Source organism: Girardinichthys multiradiatus, chromosome 11 (assembly GCF_021462225.1).
Source record: "Girardinichthys multiradiatus isolate DD_20200921_A chromosome 11, DD_fGirMul_XY1, whole genome shotgun sequence".
NCBI classification, from domain to species: domain Eukaryota; kingdom Metazoa; phylum Chordata; class Actinopteri; order Cyprinodontiformes; family Goodeidae; genus Girardinichthys; species Girardinichthys multiradiatus.
The window spans coordinates 36,883,335-36,904,465 of record NC_061804.1 but is presented as its reverse complement, the minus strand read 5'-3'; the positions used below and the strand labels follow the sequence as shown (position 1 = coordinate 36,904,465).

At 38.1% G+C, this 21,131-nt stretch overlaps 1 protein-coding gene across 3 annotated transcripts; it reads right to left on the bottom strand.

Moving 5' to 3' along the window:
* Positions 1-320: 320 nt before the first annotated feature.
* gabrr3a (gamma-aminobutyric acid type A receptor subunit rho3a) lies at positions 321-20,693 on the bottom strand. 3 transcript variants are annotated; one of them, XM_047378352.1, is made up of 9 exons: positions 20,278-20,693; positions 19,666-19,778; positions 13,649-13,716; positions 11,724-11,947; positions 8,784-8,866; positions 7,035-7,172; positions 3,677-3,829; positions 946-1,139; positions 321-853 (listed from the first exon to the last, which is right to left on the bottom strand). In XM_047378352.1, the coding sequence occupies exons 1-9, from the start codon at positions 20,418-20,420 to the stop codon at positions 551-553; spliced, it is 1,419 nt and encodes a 472-aa protein (XP_047234308.1). In that variant the 5' UTR covers positions 20,421-20,693; the 3' UTR covers positions 321-550. The 3 variants fall into 3 exon arrangements, with proteins under 3 accessions (XP_047234308.1, XP_047234309.1, XP_047234310.1); XM_047378353.1 differs by lacking the exon at positions 7,035-7,172 and having other exon boundaries at positions 20,278-20,692; XM_047378354.1 differs by lacking the exon at positions 19,666-19,778 and having other exon boundaries at positions 20,278-20,299.
* Between the last annotated feature and the right edge of the window lie 438 nt (positions 20,694-21,131).

Sequence of the window (21,131 nt, the reverse complement as noted above, 5' to 3'; positions counted from 1 at the left end):
GTACATTTATAGAATAGGGGGGCAAAAATCCCATTTTATGAAATTGTTTTAGCAAAATCAGCTTTGGTACTAATATTTGTACCTCTAAATATCCCTTTAAAAATGTGCGTGTACTTTCAAGAACCGTCTAGTTAGTAATCATCGATTTCTGTTTGCTCGGGCTATAAATATGACGTGACACTGCCTGGACGAGGTTCCATGTTTATCTTGCCAACAAACATGAACAGGACAGAAACAACAGGAAAAATGTCACTTGGGGTTAACAGCAGCAGATTTTCTTCCCCTAAGTAAATCTATTCAAATTAAAAGTTAGATTTTGATGATTTTACTGCAGTAAAAGTTTTATTTTAAGTTTTTTGTTTTTTACACACCTTTACAAAGGATATCAATATATGATGTCGGCACTGTATTTGCTGTCACAGCTGATTTCGGCTTCTTGGCTCTAAGACATCATTAAAGACAATAATGCTCAGAATCAAACATTGTGCAAACAAAAGAACACGTTGAAGGATAAACCAGTATATATGGTAAAGTTTTTTTAACAAATGTCCTATGCATACAAACTCCAGTAAATTATGTTGAATAGCAGATAAGCCAGGGGGAAGATGACTCTGGAGTATGAGTCAATCATGTAGCTGTTGCTCCTGATGAAGCTCAGGTTGTATTTCAGTGTGTTCCTGCGACGGAGCCTCGTTCCCTCTGTGGGTACAGAAGTGGTGGAGTTTCGAGATTGGGTGTTTCTATCTGTGTTTGGGGTGATGGAGACCTCTGGGAAGGAAGCCAGATCAATGTCGTTATCATGGAAACAGCCGTCAAAAGCCATGGCTTGGGTGGCATCAAAAGTGCTGGGGATCTGCAGTGACAGAAGGAGAACAGAGCAGATAATGTGAAGATCATATCACATATTCACAAAAGTAATCGCGTGAAAAACTGAATGGGTAAGACCTTTGCATTCTTTAGCTTCTTCATCTCCTCCACCGTGGTGAAATAGTTGACAGCAGCATACTCGATGACTGACAAAAAGACGAACAGGAAGCTTGCCCACAAGTAGATGTCTACGGCTTTGACGTAAGACACTTGTGGCATAGAGGCAGAGACACCAGTGATAATGGTGGACATGGTCAGAACAGTGGTGATGCCTGCACACACACACACACACACGCACACACACACACGCACACAAATACGTAAATAGACAGAATAATCACACATATTTAAAAAAGCCTGAAAATATGCATGGATTATAGAACATATGTACAATAGGTTGCATTATGAAAATGTCTATGCCTTAAAGTAAAAATGTTATTAATAAACAATTAGTTACCAAATAATTACTTAAAAGGGACATATCATGAAAGAAATCCACTTTTTCAGGTCTTAAATACATTTTGTTGTGTACTTTGAGTCTGTAGGAGTGCAAAAATGTTGAATTTAGTCTCTCCAGGTGCTGCGTACATATCTTTATATTCTGTTTGGGTCATACTTTTCAATTCGTTCAGTTTTCTCTTTTGTCTGCTAAACAATGTCATGGATGTCCGGCTAACCAATTTTGCGTATCGCCATTTTTATTTCTCGCTGCGATTTTGTAGTCCAAGCTCAAGTATGTCGAAGCTGCAATTGGATAAGTCTAAATGTTTGGTTGTTGGGTGTACTAGCCCACACAATTCATTATACCATCCCCCAGCATCAGAACCTGTTCAAAGTGCCTGGTTAAATTTTGTTTTTCATGTTAAATGTTTGTTTTAAATGCATGAGTTATATAGAAAACTACACTCGATATTGTAGTTACTTGATATGGATGGGAAGGGTCAAAATTCAGTAATCACACCATTGCGGTGCATTCATTTCAATGTGTGTCATGAACCACAATCTAGTGGTAGGACCAAAGTGCAGAGAAGGTTCCAGGAGCTAGCGGAATGAAGGTAAGTAGAGTTCTAGTTATTCTTACTCACACGACAAGGTTGGCAACCAGGAGTATGACATGCTCCAACCAGACCAGAGTACAGAATTCCAGGCCTCAGGGTAGGGAAGAGGGATTGAACCAGACACGACTGAACGAGATGGAAACACAGAACAAGGAACCAGCCAGGAACAATGGAAACTAAAGAGCTTAAATACAAACAAGAGTACAGGGAGAACCAATGAACAGAGAGACTGATTAATCAAGGGAAACAAGGAACAGGTGTGGGCCAGGCTGCAGGGAGACAGAGGGAGTGAGACCAATTAACACGTTGAACACAGAACTGTGGGTAAACTAAGAACCAGACTATGTGAAATGGACAAAAACACAAAACTTAAATACTGGCTGGATATAACATTGTGGTTCTGCAGTTTCTACACTGCTAGATAGTTGTATCTCAGCTATCAAACTACAAAAATGGCAAAACGGGGTGGAGTAGAGTGTTCTTTGACCTGAACGGGGCGGGGTGTGAAGGGCCTAAACTTTAAAGAATTTAAAGAGACTGCAGCACAATGTGTTGCTCTCACAGGCACCTGAGAACAGGGATAAAAGAGGGGCCTGTGGAGCTACAATAAGAAGGAATTTAAAACAAAACATTGCAGTTCCAATTTATATAGACCACAAATGAATGATTTAAGTGTGAAAAGGAAGGATTGAAATGCTTGATATGTCCTCTTTAACTTGGACTAAGGCTGGGATGCAGACTTAGGGAACTTTTTGTTAAAGTACAGGCTAGTACCTGGTTGAACTTTCTTTGCCTTGAGAACTGCCTAAAGTACTCATGGCTTACATTCAACAAGATGTCAGAAACTTTCCTTAGAAATTGTAGTCCGTATTAATATGATAGCATCACACAGATGCTCCAGACAGCTGCAAAATCCACGATGTAAGCATCTCGATCCACAACATACCAAAGGTGCTCTATTGGATACGGATATAGTGACTGTGGGGGCCACTGGAGTACAGGGAACTCGTTGTCATGTTCTGTAAACTAGTTGTTGCTGATTTGAGCTTTGTGACATGGTGCATTATCCCGGTAGAAGTAGACATAGGACGGCGGATAGGTAAGCCATGGCATTGGTCAAGTTGTCTTTACAACATCTAGATTCCTAAATGCAGTGAGCTGCTGCAATGTGATAGGCTTAATTGGCTGCTTGTCTTAACAGCCAATCAGACTGGTGTAGTTTACAATTAAAAAAAGGCTTCATTAATTTTTCTTACAAAGAAAATTTAAATGAACACATTTCACACAATGATGGCATGCAGCATTATTACTCCCTTCTCCATTATTTGGATCTTATTTTATGGGGCATTGGGAGACAGCCTGATAAATTACAACAAATTATGATTGAATCATATTAAATTACAGAACACAGCTTAACAGCTCACAATACACTGACAGTACATTTCTTCACTGACAGTTTCATTCTCAAAGCTTTTCCCTTGTTTGTATCTCGACCCACAATAGTTGGTTATCATCTTTTAAGCATAATTATTAAAGCTGAGATAAAAGATGCAAAAAAATGCTAAGAACAGTCAGATGGGGCCAGTAAACACACAGGTTAACATTTCGTCTTAAGTTATCTTTTAAATGTCTACACCCTCTGCTTTACTTTCATGCTCAGAAAAAGTGATTTTTATTTTTATATATTCACTTTGGTGCTTTGGTGCTTTTCCCTTAGTGTGGGCTGCATTTGTTGTTAATTTTCTCATTACCCAGTGAGACACGGGCAGGTACGGCTCTCCTGTCAATCCAGAAAGAGACCCATGACAGCATCACCATTAGCATGGTTGGAAAGTATGTCTGAAGCATGAAGAAGAAGATGTGCCTCCTTAGGATGAAGTTTATGTAGAGTCGATTGTACCAACCTGAAATAGAGCAAAAAAGCAGTGAAAAGTAACCAGCGAGGAGCTCAGGAGAACAACTGCATCACCATCATTCTGGTTATAAACCAAAATACATAATTAATCTTTAAGCAAAATGTAAATGGTCTGTGAGGCAGTCTACTTTTAGGACAAGGCTTGATACTTTCCTTTTTGATGAAGCTTATAGTTAGAGAGGCTTGGGTTATCCATTGTGCTCTGTAGTTACAGGTCCTTCTCAAAATATTAGCATATTGTGATAAAGTTCATTATTTTCCATGATGTCATGATGAAAATTTAACATTCATATATTTTAGATTCATTGCACCCTAACTGAAATATTTCAGGTCTTTTATTGTCTTAATATGAATGATTTTGGCATACAGCTCATGAAAACCCAAAATTCCTATCTCACAAAATTAGCATATTTCATCCAACCAATAAAAGAAAAGTGTTTTTAATACAAAAAACGTCAACCTTCAAATAATCATGTACAGTTATGCACTCAATACTTGGTCGGGAATCCTTTTGCAGAAATGACTGCTTCAATGCGGCGTGGCATGGAGGCAATCAGCCTGTGGCACTGCTGAGGTCTTATGGAGGCCCAGGATGCTTCGATAGCGGCCTTTAGCTCATCCAGAGTGTTGGGTCTTGAGTCTCTCAACGTTCTCTTCACAATATCCCACAGATTCTCTATGGGGTTCAGGTCAGGAGAGTTGGCAGGCCAATTGAGCACAGTGATACCATGGTCAGTAAACCATTTACCAGTGGTTTTGGCACTGTGAGCAGGTGCCAGGTCGTGCTGAAAAATGAAATCTTCATCTCCATAAAGCTTTTCAGCAGATGGAAGCATGAAGTGCTCCAAAATCTCCTGATAGCTAGCTGCATTGACCCTGCCCTTGATAAAACACAGTGGACCAACACCAGCAGCTGACACGGCACCCCAGACCATCACTGACTGTGGGTACTTGACACTGGACTTCTGGCATTTTGGCATTTCCTTCTCCCCAGTCTTCCTCCAGACTCTGGCACCTTGATTTCTGAATGACATGCAGAATTTGCTTTCATCCAAAAAAAGTACTTTGGACCACTGAGCAACAGTCCAGTGCTGCTTCTCTGTAGCCCAGGTCAGGCGCTTCTGCCGCTGTTTCTGGTTCAAAAGTGGCTTGACCTGGGGAATGCGGCACCTGTAGCCCATTTCCTGCACACGCCTGTGCACGGTGGCTCTGGATGTTTCTACTCCAGACTCAGTCCACTGCTTCCGCAGGTCCCCCAAGGTCTGGAATCGGCCCTTCTCCACAATCTTCCTCAGGTTCCGGTCACCTCTTCTCGTTGTGCAGCGTTTTCTGCCACACTTTTTCCTTCCCACAGACTTCCCACTGAGGTGCCTTGATACAGCACTCTGGGAACAGCCTATTCGTTCAGAAATTTCTTTCTGTGTCTTACCCTCTTGCCTGAGGGTGTCAATAGTGGCCTTCTGGACAGCAGTCAGGTCGGCAGTCTTACCCATGATTGGGGTTTTGAGTGATGAACCAGGCTGGGAGTTTTAAAGGCCTCAGGAATCTTTTGCAGGTGTTTAGAGTTAACTCGTTGATTCAGATGATTAGGTTCATAGCTCGTTTAGAGACCCTTTTAATGATATGCTACTTTTGTGAGATAGGAATTTTGGGTTTTCATGAGCTGTATGCCAAAATCATCCGTATTAAGACAATAAAAGACCTGAAATATTTCAGTTAGTGTGCAATGAATCTAAAATATATGAATGTTAAATTTTCATCATGACATTATGGAAAATAATGAACTTTATCACAATATGCTAATATTTTGAGAAGGACCAGTATGCTACTTTCTTCCACTATTCTCCAGTCATGCACAATCTGCAGTTACTGATGCCATGAACTTCTCTAAACAGAAGTTGCACCGGACCCAGTATTTCAGTATTCGGCTGTGACACCTTGCTTGGGCTGGGGTGAAACAGCTGAGATATTGCTACTAAAAGGTTAATGGTCATTCTCTACAGATGATATATTTTTTCTGTCTTTGTGTAACCAGAGCCATCGAAAGAGCTACTGTATCCACCATCACTATTCAGCCCATAGATTGTACTACTGGCTCAGTTTTTCTGTTTAACTGTATATCTCTCTCTGATAAGGTCTCTAGAAGAGCTACTGCTTTCATTACTGATGTTTCTTATTATTTCTTTTTTTTTTTACATTTTCTCTAACATAGAAAGTAGTCCTAAATAAGTACCTCCAGTTTTTAGTGTTTATGCTCTGTTTTCTCAAAACCCCAGTTGGTCAAGGCAGATGGCCACTCACACATAGCCTGGTCCGGCTGAAGCTTCCACTTAATGTTAAAAGGGAGTTGTTCCTGTCCACCGTCACCACATGCATGCTTGATATATAGGACTGCTGCAAAGTTAACAACTCGACTCAATTGACTGTCCTCTGCTGGTACATGCTCGTTCAGAAAAAGGGATTACTGCAACGTTAGTGATTTGATGTAATCAGCTGAGCTTCCAAAGAAAACTTTCCACGCATAATTTGAGATCAGATTTTTTGGGATTTGGCATTATATAAATAAACTGAACTGAACAGAATCAACATTGTTTAGAAATTTACATTAATATTTTTCTACAACAGTCCATTAAATAACTCTCTCATTTTCTTAATACCACGGCAATTCAATACCCTTTTTCAGTGCAGAGAAATATCAATTCCAAAGTAATCATTTGAGTGCTGTTTAGCATCAGTTTTCCCACAGAGATATGAAAATCAATAATTTTTCTTTTACCCCAGCGCCACGGTGAGGCTTGTTGTGTTCATTCATTATTCTATATTCTGCTAAACAGCAGCTGTTTTAACTTTATGTGAATTTGTTTTGTGTAACACTCAAGAAAGCTGAAACCCAAACAATTCCCTCAAAGACAAAGTTAAGGATGTTTTGACCTAGACCACTACTGATAGCTTGTAACAAAAAGTCCCAGTAGAAGATGATTTTACGAGGAAGAGAAAACTCTAAAATTGTTATTTGTATATACAAATCCAACATGTGATATTGCTAGAAAGTGTGAACTTATATAAAGATACATCACACAAAAATAAAACAATTAGAAAATGTTTCCATTTTTTTATTAGAAAAGAGAGTCGGTCAGGAGCTCTCTGGTTGTCTCTGAAGTGGACACAGCTCAGAGAGCTCCAGCCTCACATACCAGTGCTGCTGTAGAAGGCAAGCCCAAAGGAAGGCTGGAAGTCTTCAATAAAAAACTGAGAGAGCACAATCTCATCAGTCCTTAATGAATCGTTCCCGTTCTTCCAGTAGAGCATTAGGTCGTTCTCATTGTAAGCATCTTAAAAAGAGGAGAGAAGCAAAAGTTGGAGGAGAGCTTCATGTTTTGCCTCTCTCAGAAGAATCAGGGTTTTTCTCTCAAAGGAAAGGAGATAGTTTGTTATAAATTGGATATCTGCCTTTCCTCTAAGATCAAGCTCCATGATGTGAAAGTGTAACAGAGAGAGAAACAGCACTGAAAACAGAAAAGAACCCCCAGGAAATTTGAATACGCAATCTTACAGGCCAAGACCGTCAAAAAAGCTTATTAAACCCTACATTTAAGAGACAATCATCTACAGTGACTTGCAAAATTATTCCTATCCCTTAAACGTTTTCACATTTTATCAGGTTGCAACCATAACCTCAAAGTACTTCATGGGAATTTTACTTGATAGACCAATACAAAGTAGTGCATCTTATTAAAGTGGAAGGAAAATAATACCTACTTAGACTAAATGTTTGTCTTGAGCTAAATCTCAGTTGGATTGGTCAGAAAGTGTGAGAGTGAGGACATCCGTTTTCATGTCTTGGCACAGACCCTCAATTGAATTTATAACTGGACTTTGACTGGGCCACTCTAATACATACATATGAATAGCTTTATTCATCTATTCCATTAATTCCAACCAACGTTTCAGGTCCTGGAAAGCACCCTCTGTCCACTGCATCAAGCTGCCACCACCACTTGCCAACATAGAGATGGTGTGTTCAGGGCAGGATGGTGATGAGCAGTCTTAGTTTTCTGCCAAAAATAGCATTTTGCATGTTGGTTAAAAAGTTTAATTTAGGTTTCATCTCTCTAGAGCATCTTCTTCCCTATGTTTGTTGTGTCCCCTTCATGGCTTGTGGTCAACTGCTAACTGACCTTCTATTGGCTTTCTTTTGGTACTGACTTTTTTCTTGACATTGTTCTCTAAAGCCCAGATTTGTGGCGTGCACGATTAATAGTTGTCCTGTCAACGGATTCCACCTGATCTGTGGATCTCTGCAGCTCCTCCAGAAAGACAGCCATACTTTGATAGGATTTGCAGTTGTCATACTCCCTCCATATTCAGAAGAGGATTTGAACAGCTTTGTAGATTTGTTTTATAATCTAACACAGCTTTAAACTTCTCAGCTGTCTTGCTTGGGTTTCATGATGCTGTGACTAATGTTCACTAACAAACCTCATAACCACAGAACAGCTGGATTTAGGAGTGATTTACTTGACACTTTTCAGAATTTTGTAAAAATGTAATATCATGTATGCTTTTTATTCCACTTCACAATTATGTATTACTTTTTGTTGGTCTATCAAATGTGAAAAGTTCAAAGGGTGTGGTGCAAGTGACAGCATGACAGGAACCAAACAAGCTGACTTAGATCACAGACCTTTTTTTACTCCAGAGGGTAATAGTGATAGTTAAAGGTTAGTTATTGATAGTGTTTTGCAGCCATATGCACCAAAATAGCAGAATATTCTCCGGCCCACCACTTTAAATACAAAACGACATGCAATATCAAAGGCTCTAAAAGACTTTTGTCAAGAAAATAAGTCCAGTATGGTTAATATAGGAATTAGTTGTGTTTGTCTGTAAACAACATTAGATTTCCAAGAAGCTCATTTGCAGGACTTTGGTTTGATACTCACAACTCTCCAGCTCCAGAGAGCAGTTCTGTGTGTCCAGAGGGAAACTACTGAAGTCCATCGAGCACAGAGCGGTCACAGTGATCCTAAAACACAACTTAAAGTCACATAAACACCCACATAACTGAAATCACTCAGTCTGAGCAACTTTGTTCGCCCAAAAGCAAAAATGAAACCATTATGTGTGGTTTTATCTTGTGGCCCTTTCCATGACACCATATGTGGCTGCAGCGTGAGGATGCCATATTGTTGACATCTGCAGATGAAATCGATATTATAAATTCTGTACGAGCAAATTGTCTTCCATCTCATGTTACTCTCACACTCTGCTAACAGTTTCCAGCTTCTTTTAAAAATGCATTAATTACTTACATTATATGAAAGGGGAAAATGGGATCACAACCAGTCTGGGTCAACTATTAGCACCTTTAGAGACTTACTGGGCTGGACTAACAATGACTAGACATTTCATAGCGATCATGAGAAACAAAACTGACTATTTTACTACATTTGTTAGTGTTATTGTAGTATATGACAGATAATTGGGTATTAGAGATGGACAATTAGCCCATATTATCAGAGATATGTGATAAATTGTATAATAATGAGAAGCAGTCATCCTGTGATGATGATAAACTATTTGATGATTTTTGCAAACTCCTGACAGTGTAGGAGGGATTGCTACACTTACAGTTTGAACCATTTATCCGTTGTTAGAATGAGATCATCAATAAATGCTGTTTAGATTTTGAAATACGAATAAATTATTTTCAATTGTTGAGCCGTACAGTAATGCTTCTATAAGTCTATATTGCCCTTCTTTAGCAGGGATGATAAAAAGTACATATTCTTAGAATTTGCATATTTGTGAGCAGCCTACCAATCTCAGCTTTTTCCTGCAGAAATATAGCACAAACTCTAACAAATATAAATAACCTACATTATTACACATACCCCTAAACCACCCCGGTCCTATGTGGAAATATAATTCCCCTTGTTTCTTAAATTGAATTTCATCAACCACATTCTTTGTTCAGTTTCACTAGCTACACCATGGTCTGAATACTACTTGACCTATAATTCCAGAAATCACTTAAATAGAACCTGTTTGACAACATGAAGTAGGCTAAAAGATCTTAAAAAAGGAAAACAACATACCACAATCTGATGCAATTCAAGAGCAGGTGAAAAATAATGTCATTCAGATCTATCTGTTGGGGAAGGATTGAAAAGTCTTTTCTAAGGCTTTGGGACTCCAGTGAATTGCATTGATAGCCATTATACATTATAAATAAACCATGGAAAAGAGATGAGCCTTCCTAGAAGTGGCTGATCTATCAAACAAACAAAATTAGTCCATGATTACATCAATAACCCCTCCAGAAGTTCACAAAAGAACCCAGAACAACATCCAAAGTGGTGCAGGCCTTATTTGCCTCATAAGATCACATTCCAACTATAAAAAGAAACCGGGCAAAATGGTGTCCATGGGAGATGCCATTCTACTGCTGATCAAACAGAACACAAGGGTCAATCTCACATTTGCTAAAAAACATCTTGATGACTTTAGTGGAAAATAATCTGTGAACTGATGAGAAAAAAACGAAATATTTCAGAAGGTGTAGCTTCTGTTATATCTCGTGTAAAACACTGTATTTCAGAAAAAAACATCATGCATACAGTCAAACATGGTGGAGGTAGGTTGATGGTCTCAGTTTGCTACAGTTCTTCAGGACCTGGAAGACTTGCTGTAAATGAAAGAGCTATGTATTTTTGCTCTTTACCTAAAAATCATGATGGAGAAGGTCCAGCAATCAATTTATGAAATTAAGCTCAAGTGCATTTGGGTTGTGCAGCAGGACAATGACCTAAGGCATAACAGCAAGCCCACCTTTGAATGGGTGGAGAAAACTGAATGATTTGGATTGGTCTGGTCAAAGTCTTGATCTAAATCAAATTCCAAACCTATTGTGCATTTGTCAACAACTTTATATGTTACATCCAAATATTACATTACATCCCTGGTGTAAAGCTGTTGGCAAAAACCACCAAGCTTTCTCAAGATGACTAAACTACATGAAAAGAGGAATAACAATGGCAAATTGTGTGTGTGGGTAGTTTTTAAAGAGAGCAATGGTTTTTTTCTAATGTTGACAGCTGGTGTAAGTAATTTTCTTCCAACTCAATTCTCTGCTTTTGCAATGTTGATTCTTTTGTACCTGGCTTTTCCAGATTTTTTGTATGTATTTTTGACTACTTATTTTCTAATAACTAGTCATGTCTACTGTAAGTTATGTGACACCAGTGAATATTATGTGAGATGGAGGTCATTCTGAGGTATTTTTGAATTGCCACAATCTGTCATATTTAGTGATGTCACATGGCCCACATGTGGATCAAAATTACAGTCAACAGAAATAAAAATTAATGTACATCACAATGAAAATACAGGTGAGACTTCAGCATTTCCGTGACAATTTATCTCCACGATTTATCAAAAATACTTAACCAAGGGACTTAAACTGATGAGCTACAGTTAGGTACACTGAGATGACACGGTGGTTTGAAGGGTTATTATACATGTATGGCATATTTTTACATTTCTTTTACAGTACAGTTAAAATAATAATGATTTTTTGCAATAAAAGCTTTGTTTGTTTAAAAGCCAAGACAAATGTTGCACAAAAGTGGTTTGAAAGAAATAGTGGCTTGTAAACATTTTGTGTAGTAGTTACCTGTTTTTTTTTTTAAAGAAAATATTTGCACCACTATTCTCTATCTGTTTGAGTGTGTGTGTATGTGAAAGGAACATGGTGCAGGTTTTTGCCCGATCTGGGCGAATAAACAATGACAAGCCACAGCAGGACGAACATGTCATATAGTGAGGTAAGGGTTGCTATCTGAGGGATGAGAGATGAGCTCAATGACTAAAAGTCATTTTACCTGACACTGTAGAGAATATTTCCATCAGGGAAAACCCTCAGCATGATGTTTTCCATAGTTGTATCATGGATAAACGAACGCTTCGAATGGACAAAAAACACATCTGGAACCCAAATTTTCTTGACGAGGCGGGCGTCAAAGGTTCGACTTTTGTTGCTGCTGGAGGGAAATGCCAGCCGATCGTCCTGCCAGTAATGCCTCAAGTAGAGGGTCATGGTGAAGTCCTGAAGAAGAGTGAAGAAAAATAAAAGAGAAAAATAAATTAATGGCACTTAGGATGAACAGGTAATATACAGGTCCTTCTCAAAATATTAGCATATTGTGATAAAGTTCATTATTTTTCATAATGTCATGATGAAAATTTAACATTCATATATTTTAGATTCATTGCACACTAACTGAAATATTTCAGGTCTTTTATTGTCTTAATACGGATGATTTTGGCATACAGCTCATGAAAACCCAAAATTCCTATCTCACAAAATTAGCATATTTCATCCGACCAATAAAATAAAAGTGTTTTTAATACAAAAAATGTCAACCTTCAAATAATCATGTACAGTTATGCATTCAATACTTGGTCGGGAATCCTTTTGCAGAAATGACTGCTTCAATGCGGCGTGGCATGGAGGCAATCAGCCTGTGGCACTGCTGAGGTCTTATGGAGGCCCAGGATGCTTCGATAGCGGCCTTTAGCTCATCCAGAGTGTTGGGTCTTGAGTCTCTCAACGTTCTCTTCACAATATCCCACAGATTCTCTATGGGGTTCAGGTCAGGAGAGTTGGCAGGCCAATTGATCACAGTGATACCATGGTCAGTAAACCATTTACCAGTGGTTTTGGCACTGTGAGCAGGTGCCAGGTCGTGCTGAAAAATGAAATCTTCATCTCCATAAAACTTTTCAGCAGATGGAAGCATGAAGTGCTCCAAAATCTCCTGATAGCTAGCTGCATTGATCCTGCCCTTGATAAAACACAGTGGACCAACACCAGCAGCTGACACGGCACCCCAGACCATCACGGACTGTGGGTACTTGACACTGGACTTCTGGCATTTTGGCATTTCCTTCTCCCCAGTCTTCCTCCAGACTCTGGCACCTTGATTTCCGAATGACATGCAGAATTTGCTTTCATCTGAAAAAAGTACTTTGGACCACTGAGCAACAGTCCAGTGCTGCTTCTCTGTAGCCCAGGTCAGGCGCTTCTGCTGCTGTTTCTGGTTCAAAAGTGGCTTGACCTGGGGAATGCGGCACCTGTAGCCCATTTCCTGCACACCCCTGTGCACGGTGGCTCTGGATGTTTCTACTCCAGACTCAGTCCACTGCTTCCGCAGGTCCCCCAAGGTCTGGAATCGGCCCTTCTCCACAATCTTCCTCAGGGTCCGGTCACCTCTTCTCGTTGTGCAGCGTTTTCTGCCACACTTTTTCCTTCCCACAGACTTCCCACTGAGGTGCCTTGATACAGCACTCTGGGAACAGCCTATTCGTTCAGAAATTTCTTTCTGTGTCTTACCCTCTTGCTTGAGGGTGTCAATAGTGGCCTTCTGGACAGCAGTCAGGTCGGCAGTCTTACCCATGATTGGGGTTTTGAGTGATGAACCAGGCTGGGAGTTTTAAAGGCCTCAGGAATCTTTTGCAGGTGTTTAGAGTTAACTCGTTGATTCAGATGATTAGGTTCATAGCTCGTTTAGAGACCCTTTTAATGATATGCTAATTTTGTGAGATAGGAATTTTGGGTTTTCATGAGCTGTATGCCAAAATAATCTGTATTAAGACAATAAAAGATCTGAAATATTTCAGTTAGTGTGCAATGAATCTAAAATATATGAATGTTAAATTTTCATCATTACATTATGGAAAATAATGAACTTTATCACAATATGCTAATATTTTGAGAAGGACCTGTAGATCACAGAGGTGCACATACCATGTTTACTTCAGATATGCTGTCGATGCTCTCCACCTGGACATCTATTCCAACTGGAAGAGCAGAACCTGCAAAAACATAGAAATAAGAAAAAAAAAAACACTTTAAGCGGACCCTCCTGCTCCAGTCATATAACCACATACCATGCACTAGACTATAAGTCCTGAAGACACGAATGCAAAAAAAAAAAAAAAACATGTGGCAGAAGGAGGCAAGTGGCTCCTTCTGTGCCTGAAAAAGTTGGATACAGAATAACAAAACTGCATGTGTGTTTTTAGAGCTTATTTTAACCTTATAGTATGTCCCCCTGTCTTTCTCTTAAAAAGAAAGGGGGTGCCAAAAGTGCTACAACCTAACCTGATAAGATAAGATAAGATAAGATAAGATAAGATAAGATAAGATAAGATAAGATAAGGTACTTTATTGTCCATTAAATGTACATAAAATTTTACTTTTTCTTTACAATCCAATAAGAAATAAGTCACAAAATGCACAAATAGAACAAATGAGTTAGATACATAAAGCTACACATAGAATCATTGATGTAAAAAAAAAAGTAGTGAGGCAGTGTTCTCAAAACGTTTGGTAAAATATTATTGCAGTATTTCCTTGTTTAAAACGTTTTAGCTGAAGGAATGAATAATTTCTTACAGCAGTGCCAATATGGTATATTAAAGGAGATAATTATTTCAGGAAATAACCTAGAACCCATTGGTTAATATGTGTTCATTTATATTAAAGCTTCTTAATTTTCTTAAAAGAGAGAGTGTTCTTGAATGTACTTGAAGTGTAATCTACATGGAATTGGAAAGAAAGTCTGGTATCCACAATTTTTCCCAGAAAGTTTCCACAACTAGATAAGAAAATAAATAAAAAATAAATAAATTACGTATGGAGGTTCATCAGGGCCACAATTAAAAAATCCTGGATTATCTGATTGCCTAAATGTATTATTAATGAATTAATTAAAAGAAAAAAATATATTTTGATACTTCACTAAATATTTTATTTAATGAAATATATTTTAAATAAAATGATTACCTTTGCCAAAGGAATATGCAATTGATTTGCTATTTATTTAATTTTTTTCATGGTTACCTGCTGCAACACATCATGCATTTGTTTTATCAGTGAGGCTTCAGAGTCTGAGTCTGTGTTGCTCTGTGATGGACTGCCGACCTTTCCAGGGTGTACCCCGCCTCTTGCCCGAAAACTACTGGAGATAGGTACCAGCACCACACGACCCAGTATGGAAGAAGTGGGTATAGACAATGAATGGATGGATGGATGGATGGATGGTTTCAGTCAGTGAGGGTTAGTTCTAGATCAAATAAAAAAATCAACTAAAAAAAAGAAATAATTATGTCTAGTTTTAATTTAAAAAATCTCACATTTTAAATGTAGTAATTTCTTAAGAATTACTTTTAGTACAATGAAATTTAATTATTTACACATTTTAATAATCAAAAACAAAAATGTTTGTTTAGAATCAGAATCAGAATCAGAAAAGCTTTATTGCCAAGTACGTTTTTGGACATACAAGGAATTTGTTTTGGCGTAGTCGGTGCAATACAATACAAATTAAAAAGTATAAACATATCTACAATATGGATTTATTTATTAAATCCAATAGTTTTTTTAATTTCACTTGCTTGAATCCGTTTTTTAAATTTCACTTGCTTGAATCCATTTTTAAATTGTTTAACATTAGAGAGTGGAAACAAGCAGAGGGCTAGACTTGTAAAGAGTTTCGCATGAAATAAAATAAGATACAAATATGAGTCAGGTATATCTCAATCCTATTGACCAATAGATTGTCTGTTTGGATCTGAATCAGCCTGGACTTGTTATCAACATGTTTTAACAGATGGAATATAATTGATAGACGTTAGGATCTGAAGAGTCTGAAGGATGATGCCTCTTTGTAAAATGTGTGACCAATTTTTTTTTAAACTTGCTTAATCCTAATGTGCTACAAGATCCTCTTGATGAAAGAAATACTTGATGAGTTACATAGTTAACCTGCATAGATTAAAAAGGCTTTTATTTTTTTGGTTCAGTTTAAGTTCTGTCGCTGTCTATTTCAGTTTGAGTCCTTGCCTAATCCTGCATACAGCAACAACAACAAAAATAATCACTTCTCATAACAATCCCATCAGTAAGACATTCGGTTCACATGACCTTAGTAAACCCTGGTCAGTACTGGGAGAAAATGCTAAATGAACAGAGACAAGAAAATAAACAGGGCTGAATGAAATAAACTGGTTTAACTATCAATGTCAGAAATGCTGCAAATGGGTGGAAATGCAACATAAAAGCCAGAAAATACTGCACAAGCTGTGCATTAAATCTCTTATGACAATCAGAAGCATGATTGTTATTGTAAATGATAATACAATGACAGAACCTGTCATGGGCATTTTGAACGTGTACTTCCCAAAGTGCCATTACCTAATGAGGTTAAATACTCCCAACCATCAGTGTACAACTGCAATCTAATAGTGAAGTGGAATGGATTATATTTAGCCAGAGGGGGGTCTACACAGTAATGTATTTTTGATAAGCATCAATGTTCTGCCGCCGAAATGACAAAGTACAGGCAAAAATGGAGGAATAGAGTTTAATGAGTCATTGAGATTTCCCAAAGTGAGAAAAACTCAACCACATGGCAGAAACTTTAGGGGTTACACCAGGGCTTTATCGTTATAATTATGTAATTGGTGTCATCAGTCACAGTAGTCTTCATTCTGTTGCTTTTGATAGTTTTTCCAGATTTTGAATTTATTACATACATTCCCACTATATAAATAAACTTACCTTACCTTACCTTACCCACTATCTAAACTTCTTGATTCCTAAATCATAAAGTTGTAAGTATCCACAGACCACAATTTAGAAAATTAATTCCAAGTAAAAATGTAAAAATTATTTTGTGATAAAAAAGAATCTCTAAATCATAGATCTGAAATATAAAAAAAGTTTAATGTTTGCCTTATTAGAAGAAAAGCATGCAATTTCCTAAATTTATTTTGAGTGAACTGTTTTCTATTTGTGTGTTGGACTGGCGACCTGTCCAGGGTGTACCCTGCCTCCTGTCCATAGACTCCTGAAGATAGGCACCAGCTTCCCCGTGAGTCTGCGACCCGACCCATTATGGAAGAAAATGACTGACTGACTGTTTTCTATTTTATTGGTCTATACGTTTTATTTTGTCAATTCCCATGAATAAGATTGATATATGGGTCACTCTTTCTTCAGAAAGTCTTGCGGTATCTTGTCAAATTTAATGATTGGGTGCACCTAATTCTGTTTTAGAGTAAAGGTTGCTTCATGTTTGTAGTCCTAATTTCTAAACAATTAAAAACAAAGCAAAACAATTAATTGCTAGTAAAATCCTAAAACTTTGTGTCGTACCCAACAGTTTCCATTTTAAGAATATTTAAATTTAAAAAATCACAAAAAGTGTCTATCTCCTTTAACTGCTTGTGCTGGCGGGCCAGATATTATTCATCGGTAAATTATCGTAAATTAAGCTGCAAATGGTCCCCGGAGCTTCATTTTGGACACTTGGACAGTTTTGAAACATACATATAATTATAATAATAATAATAATTTATGTGGCATGTTACAAAGTGCTTCACATAGATAAAAAATTGTACAAAAATACATAACAAAATACAAAAGCAGCGTGAAAAGCAGATAACTGCGAGCTCAATGAATAAAGGATACTTTATAAAAATATGTTTTAGGGAGGGTTTTAAAAGAGGATACAGAGGAGGCCTGTCTTATATCAAGTGACAGAGCACAAAAGAGGAGCCCTGACCATGAAAGGCCTACAACCTTCTGCTGCAAGCCTTGCTTTGGGAAGAGGGAACAACGGTTGGGTTGACGATCTTAGAGTTCTGCAAGGAATTCAAGGAGTGAGAAGCTCAGAAAGATACACAGGGATAAGACCATTCAAAGATGAACAAAACAATACAATTTTAAAGTCAGTTCTGAACTTCACAGGTAGCCAGAGCAGTGAAGCAAACTTGGAGAGATATGTTCATATCTGAGGGTTCTGCTGAGAACTCTAGCTGCAGTGTTTTGTATGTTGTGGACATTTTAGAGTATTTTGAGTTTCCATTTCTGAAAAATCCTACTGCTTTCATGATGTGGACCAATGCTTTTATCAGTCTTCATTTACACAATGACACAAATTTGAGTTTTCTGGCTGCAACATTTTTTGATTAGCATTCTTATATGTTTTCATGATATACCAAAGATTTATATACATTTCAAATACACCCTGGTCATTTCGCTGTACCTTTGCAGCTTTAATAGCTTCATGCCATAGTTTTTCAGGTATGAAATGGAGCTATCTACTATGGGACATTTTGTACCAATCAGCTATCAGTTTCTACCTGCCAGATGGATGCTTCGTACCTGCTTAAAGTAGTTTTCTATGTTCTAATCACGATAGGTAAATGTGGTTATGTGATTCCAATAAACATTATCTACCAGCAGGAGGTCGCCCAGAATCATTCTGGTTTAATCACGGTCATACTCTTTATATTTCATAAGAGTCAACTGGTCAAAATGGGTTTAGAGCCAAAATAATTGGAAATAAAGTGTTTTACAAGGTTTTCAGATAATTAACACTTTTATTACATTTTTTGTGGAATTTGAGTCTTTTATGACCATTTATCCACATGATTCAAGAAAATTACTTAACTTCAAGGGGAAATAAACCGATATACATTGCATAAATATATGGGTACTAAATGGTTTATTTACACGCATAAACTGGCAGTAGGAAGGGATGAAAAACATGGCTTCAAAATGTGGGCACAATTTAGCAAAGGGTCTAACTGACCTAGAACCACTTTAAACATTTAATTAAGTCAACATTTACAGTGTTGACTCTTTTTTGTAGCTGCAATTTATTCTGGCAACTTGTCGGGCCGCATCCTGATGGTGAACCATTCTTGTCTTTTTTAGTGCTTGGGGTTAATGAAAATGGGTTGGCCTGTAATTATTCAGCTGCTTTTTAGAAATTACTGCAGGTTCTCAGTCGTTTTGAAAGATACACAGATCATTTAACTAGTTTTGATAGCCATCATTATTCTTAATAGCAGTGTTTTAGGGATAATTCAAAATGAGATCACACTTATAGGGAATGTTTTGTGTTGTTCAAGTAACTTGCTGGCTGTTAAAGTGGTAATCTAGAAAACATGTCCTCAATTCTTTTTTTTTTATTATTTGTGTAATTTTCTTTTATTCATTTACACAATTTATTTACACATTTTCAATTTGTGTAAATTAATAAAAAACTAAAAAAATGTAATACATTGTTGAAGAACATGGGCATGAAAGAGTAATCTTTTTAATCATGGAGTGTACTCTATAGGCTATGCAACTATTACACTGAGTAAAACAAAATGCGGTAATGTGTTAATACAGTAAAGTACAGAACATGCAATGTTAGAGTACATATATAGAAACTGTCCATAGAAGCCCTCAGTAAAAACATATAGTGAGGGAACAGTATTAGCACAGGAGTTTATATTTACTGTGTTAACAACATGGGCACATTCGTTGCACTATTCCAATAATTTAAAACATATCTTAAAGTAATAATTATTTATTATTTTTACTGTGCAAAATACATTCATATGAAAAAAGGGAGCTGTCCTTAAAAGTTTACGAAGCCACAGAATTAGGAACACAGTTCAGATTATTTCTCTGCACAGCTGCAGTCATTGTCTCATGCAGCAGACAATTTAGGTCAACAAGGTTTTTTTGTGTAAGGCACTGCTTGTTTAGGGAGACAAACACAGTAACCCACATTTAGTTGACTATGTCATCTGAAAAGCAAATATTTATTAAAATAAGAGAGATATCTTTGAAATAAATCAGTGGGTGTACCAGTTGAAAGGTATGGCTCAAAAACAGCTTTTTGGTGGCATTTTGTTGACAGTGGAACTGTATGAACACTATATAAAGAAACTGAACTGTATTGTGCTGAGCTTTCTTACCTCCAAAGCCTGGACGCATTGCAAAGTCATGATCTTCAATCCGAAGAAGCTGCTCAGATTTAATTAGCAGGGACTTTGTGCTGTCCAGCTTCTTCGTCTTAAGATCCACCCGTCTGGAAAAAAAACCACAAACAGACCAAATGACAGCCCACTCATTCTCTCTCTAACAAAAACACACTTTAAACAGAAGCAACATCTGGCCGGGAGACTGAGTGACAGCTAATTGGACTTTAGCTCTGATTAAAACCGAGGGCCTTGGCCCGAATAAAATCAGTTCAGTTACATTCAGGGTACTGGCTGGCACTTGTAATTGGGTCAAAGATAATGTGGGGACGCTCTTTTATCTGCCTCTCGAGGTGATTAGTGTCTTCCTAGAAACAATCCAAAGCTGGCTATAATAACATGCAAAACAATGTCTTTGTGCAGAGGGAAATTTCTGAGCACTATGTAGTTTCAGAGTCACATGATTTACTGTCTGCTCTGACCTCGATCCCCCAGCATGATATTAATGGAGTCACAGGGATCCATTATGCAAGCAGGTCTAGGATAACTAGCATGCAGAAAGGAATGGAAAAACTAAATTTTTACCGGGAGAAATAAGAATAATCTTACCCTCCATGCTTCACATTGTTGTTCTCCCCAACGTAGACCTCTTTGTGCCTTTTCTTGTTGGGGAAAGAGCTGCTGTTAAGTTGAGTGACAGGCCATAGCCAGGCCAAAACCATCAGTCTCAAGGCCAGGAGGGCCAGTCTCATGATTGGACAGGGGCTTCAAATGCAAGAGGAACCCAAATGTCCCTCCTAGTTTGTCAGTGTCTCACCCAGACACAGCTGTCCCAGTCTCCTAGTGGCACGTCCATGTCCCAGGTGCACTCATTCTGTCCTGCCAGGCAAACACCAGGTCACATCTGCTTCATCTTTCACTGTCATGTCCCATAACATGGCGAACATCAGTGGAGATATCCAGCAGTTCAGCGCCAGAGCACGAGCATCCTCCTGGCTGAGTTTGCCTGTCACTGTGCCATCCCTCTGCTTATGTGTCCTGACGCAACATGTTGCTCCGATTCCCCCCGCTGTCCCCACCCCTCTGATTTAAAACCAAATATCAATTTGTTCCTATAATGACAAAGGAATACCATTAATTCCTCTCTAATCTTCTTTTCTGTGGGTGGTGAAATCTTTCAGTAACCTACAAACTGGAGGCAGTGCAGGGCGGGGACAGCGCATAATACAACCACCAGTTTCATCATCGTCCAGGCCAGATGAAAATAAAAACCCTGTAGCCTAGTTTTAAACGTTGCAGGATTTTCCAACACTAAGTTGCAGTCAGTTGGGGCGAGAGGACACAAATGATCCCTTTAAGAGGAGTCAGATGTGAGCATATGCCTGCAGTGGTTTCAGTAAACACTGAACTTATGGCCTTGGGTTGTTTAGTATGCAAGCCTGATCATATGATTCCACAACTGT

What these genes read in the sequence shown, in the direction of transcription:
- gabrr3a (XM_047378352.1), bottom strand. Translation starts at nt 20,420, where the DNA reads ATGAGACTGGCCCTCCTGGCCTTGAGACTGATGGTTTTGGCCTGGCTA. An exon ending in GCATATCTGAAGTAAACATG is followed by an intron (nt 11,948 to 13,648) that starts GTATGTGCACCT and finishes ACTCTTCTTCAG; the next exon opens with GACTTCACCATGACCCTCTA. An exon ending in ACCTGCCCGTGTCTCACTGG is followed by an intron (nt 1,140 to 3,676) that starts GTAATGAGAAAA and finishes GTGTGTGTGCAG; the next exon opens with GCATCACCACTGTTCTGACC.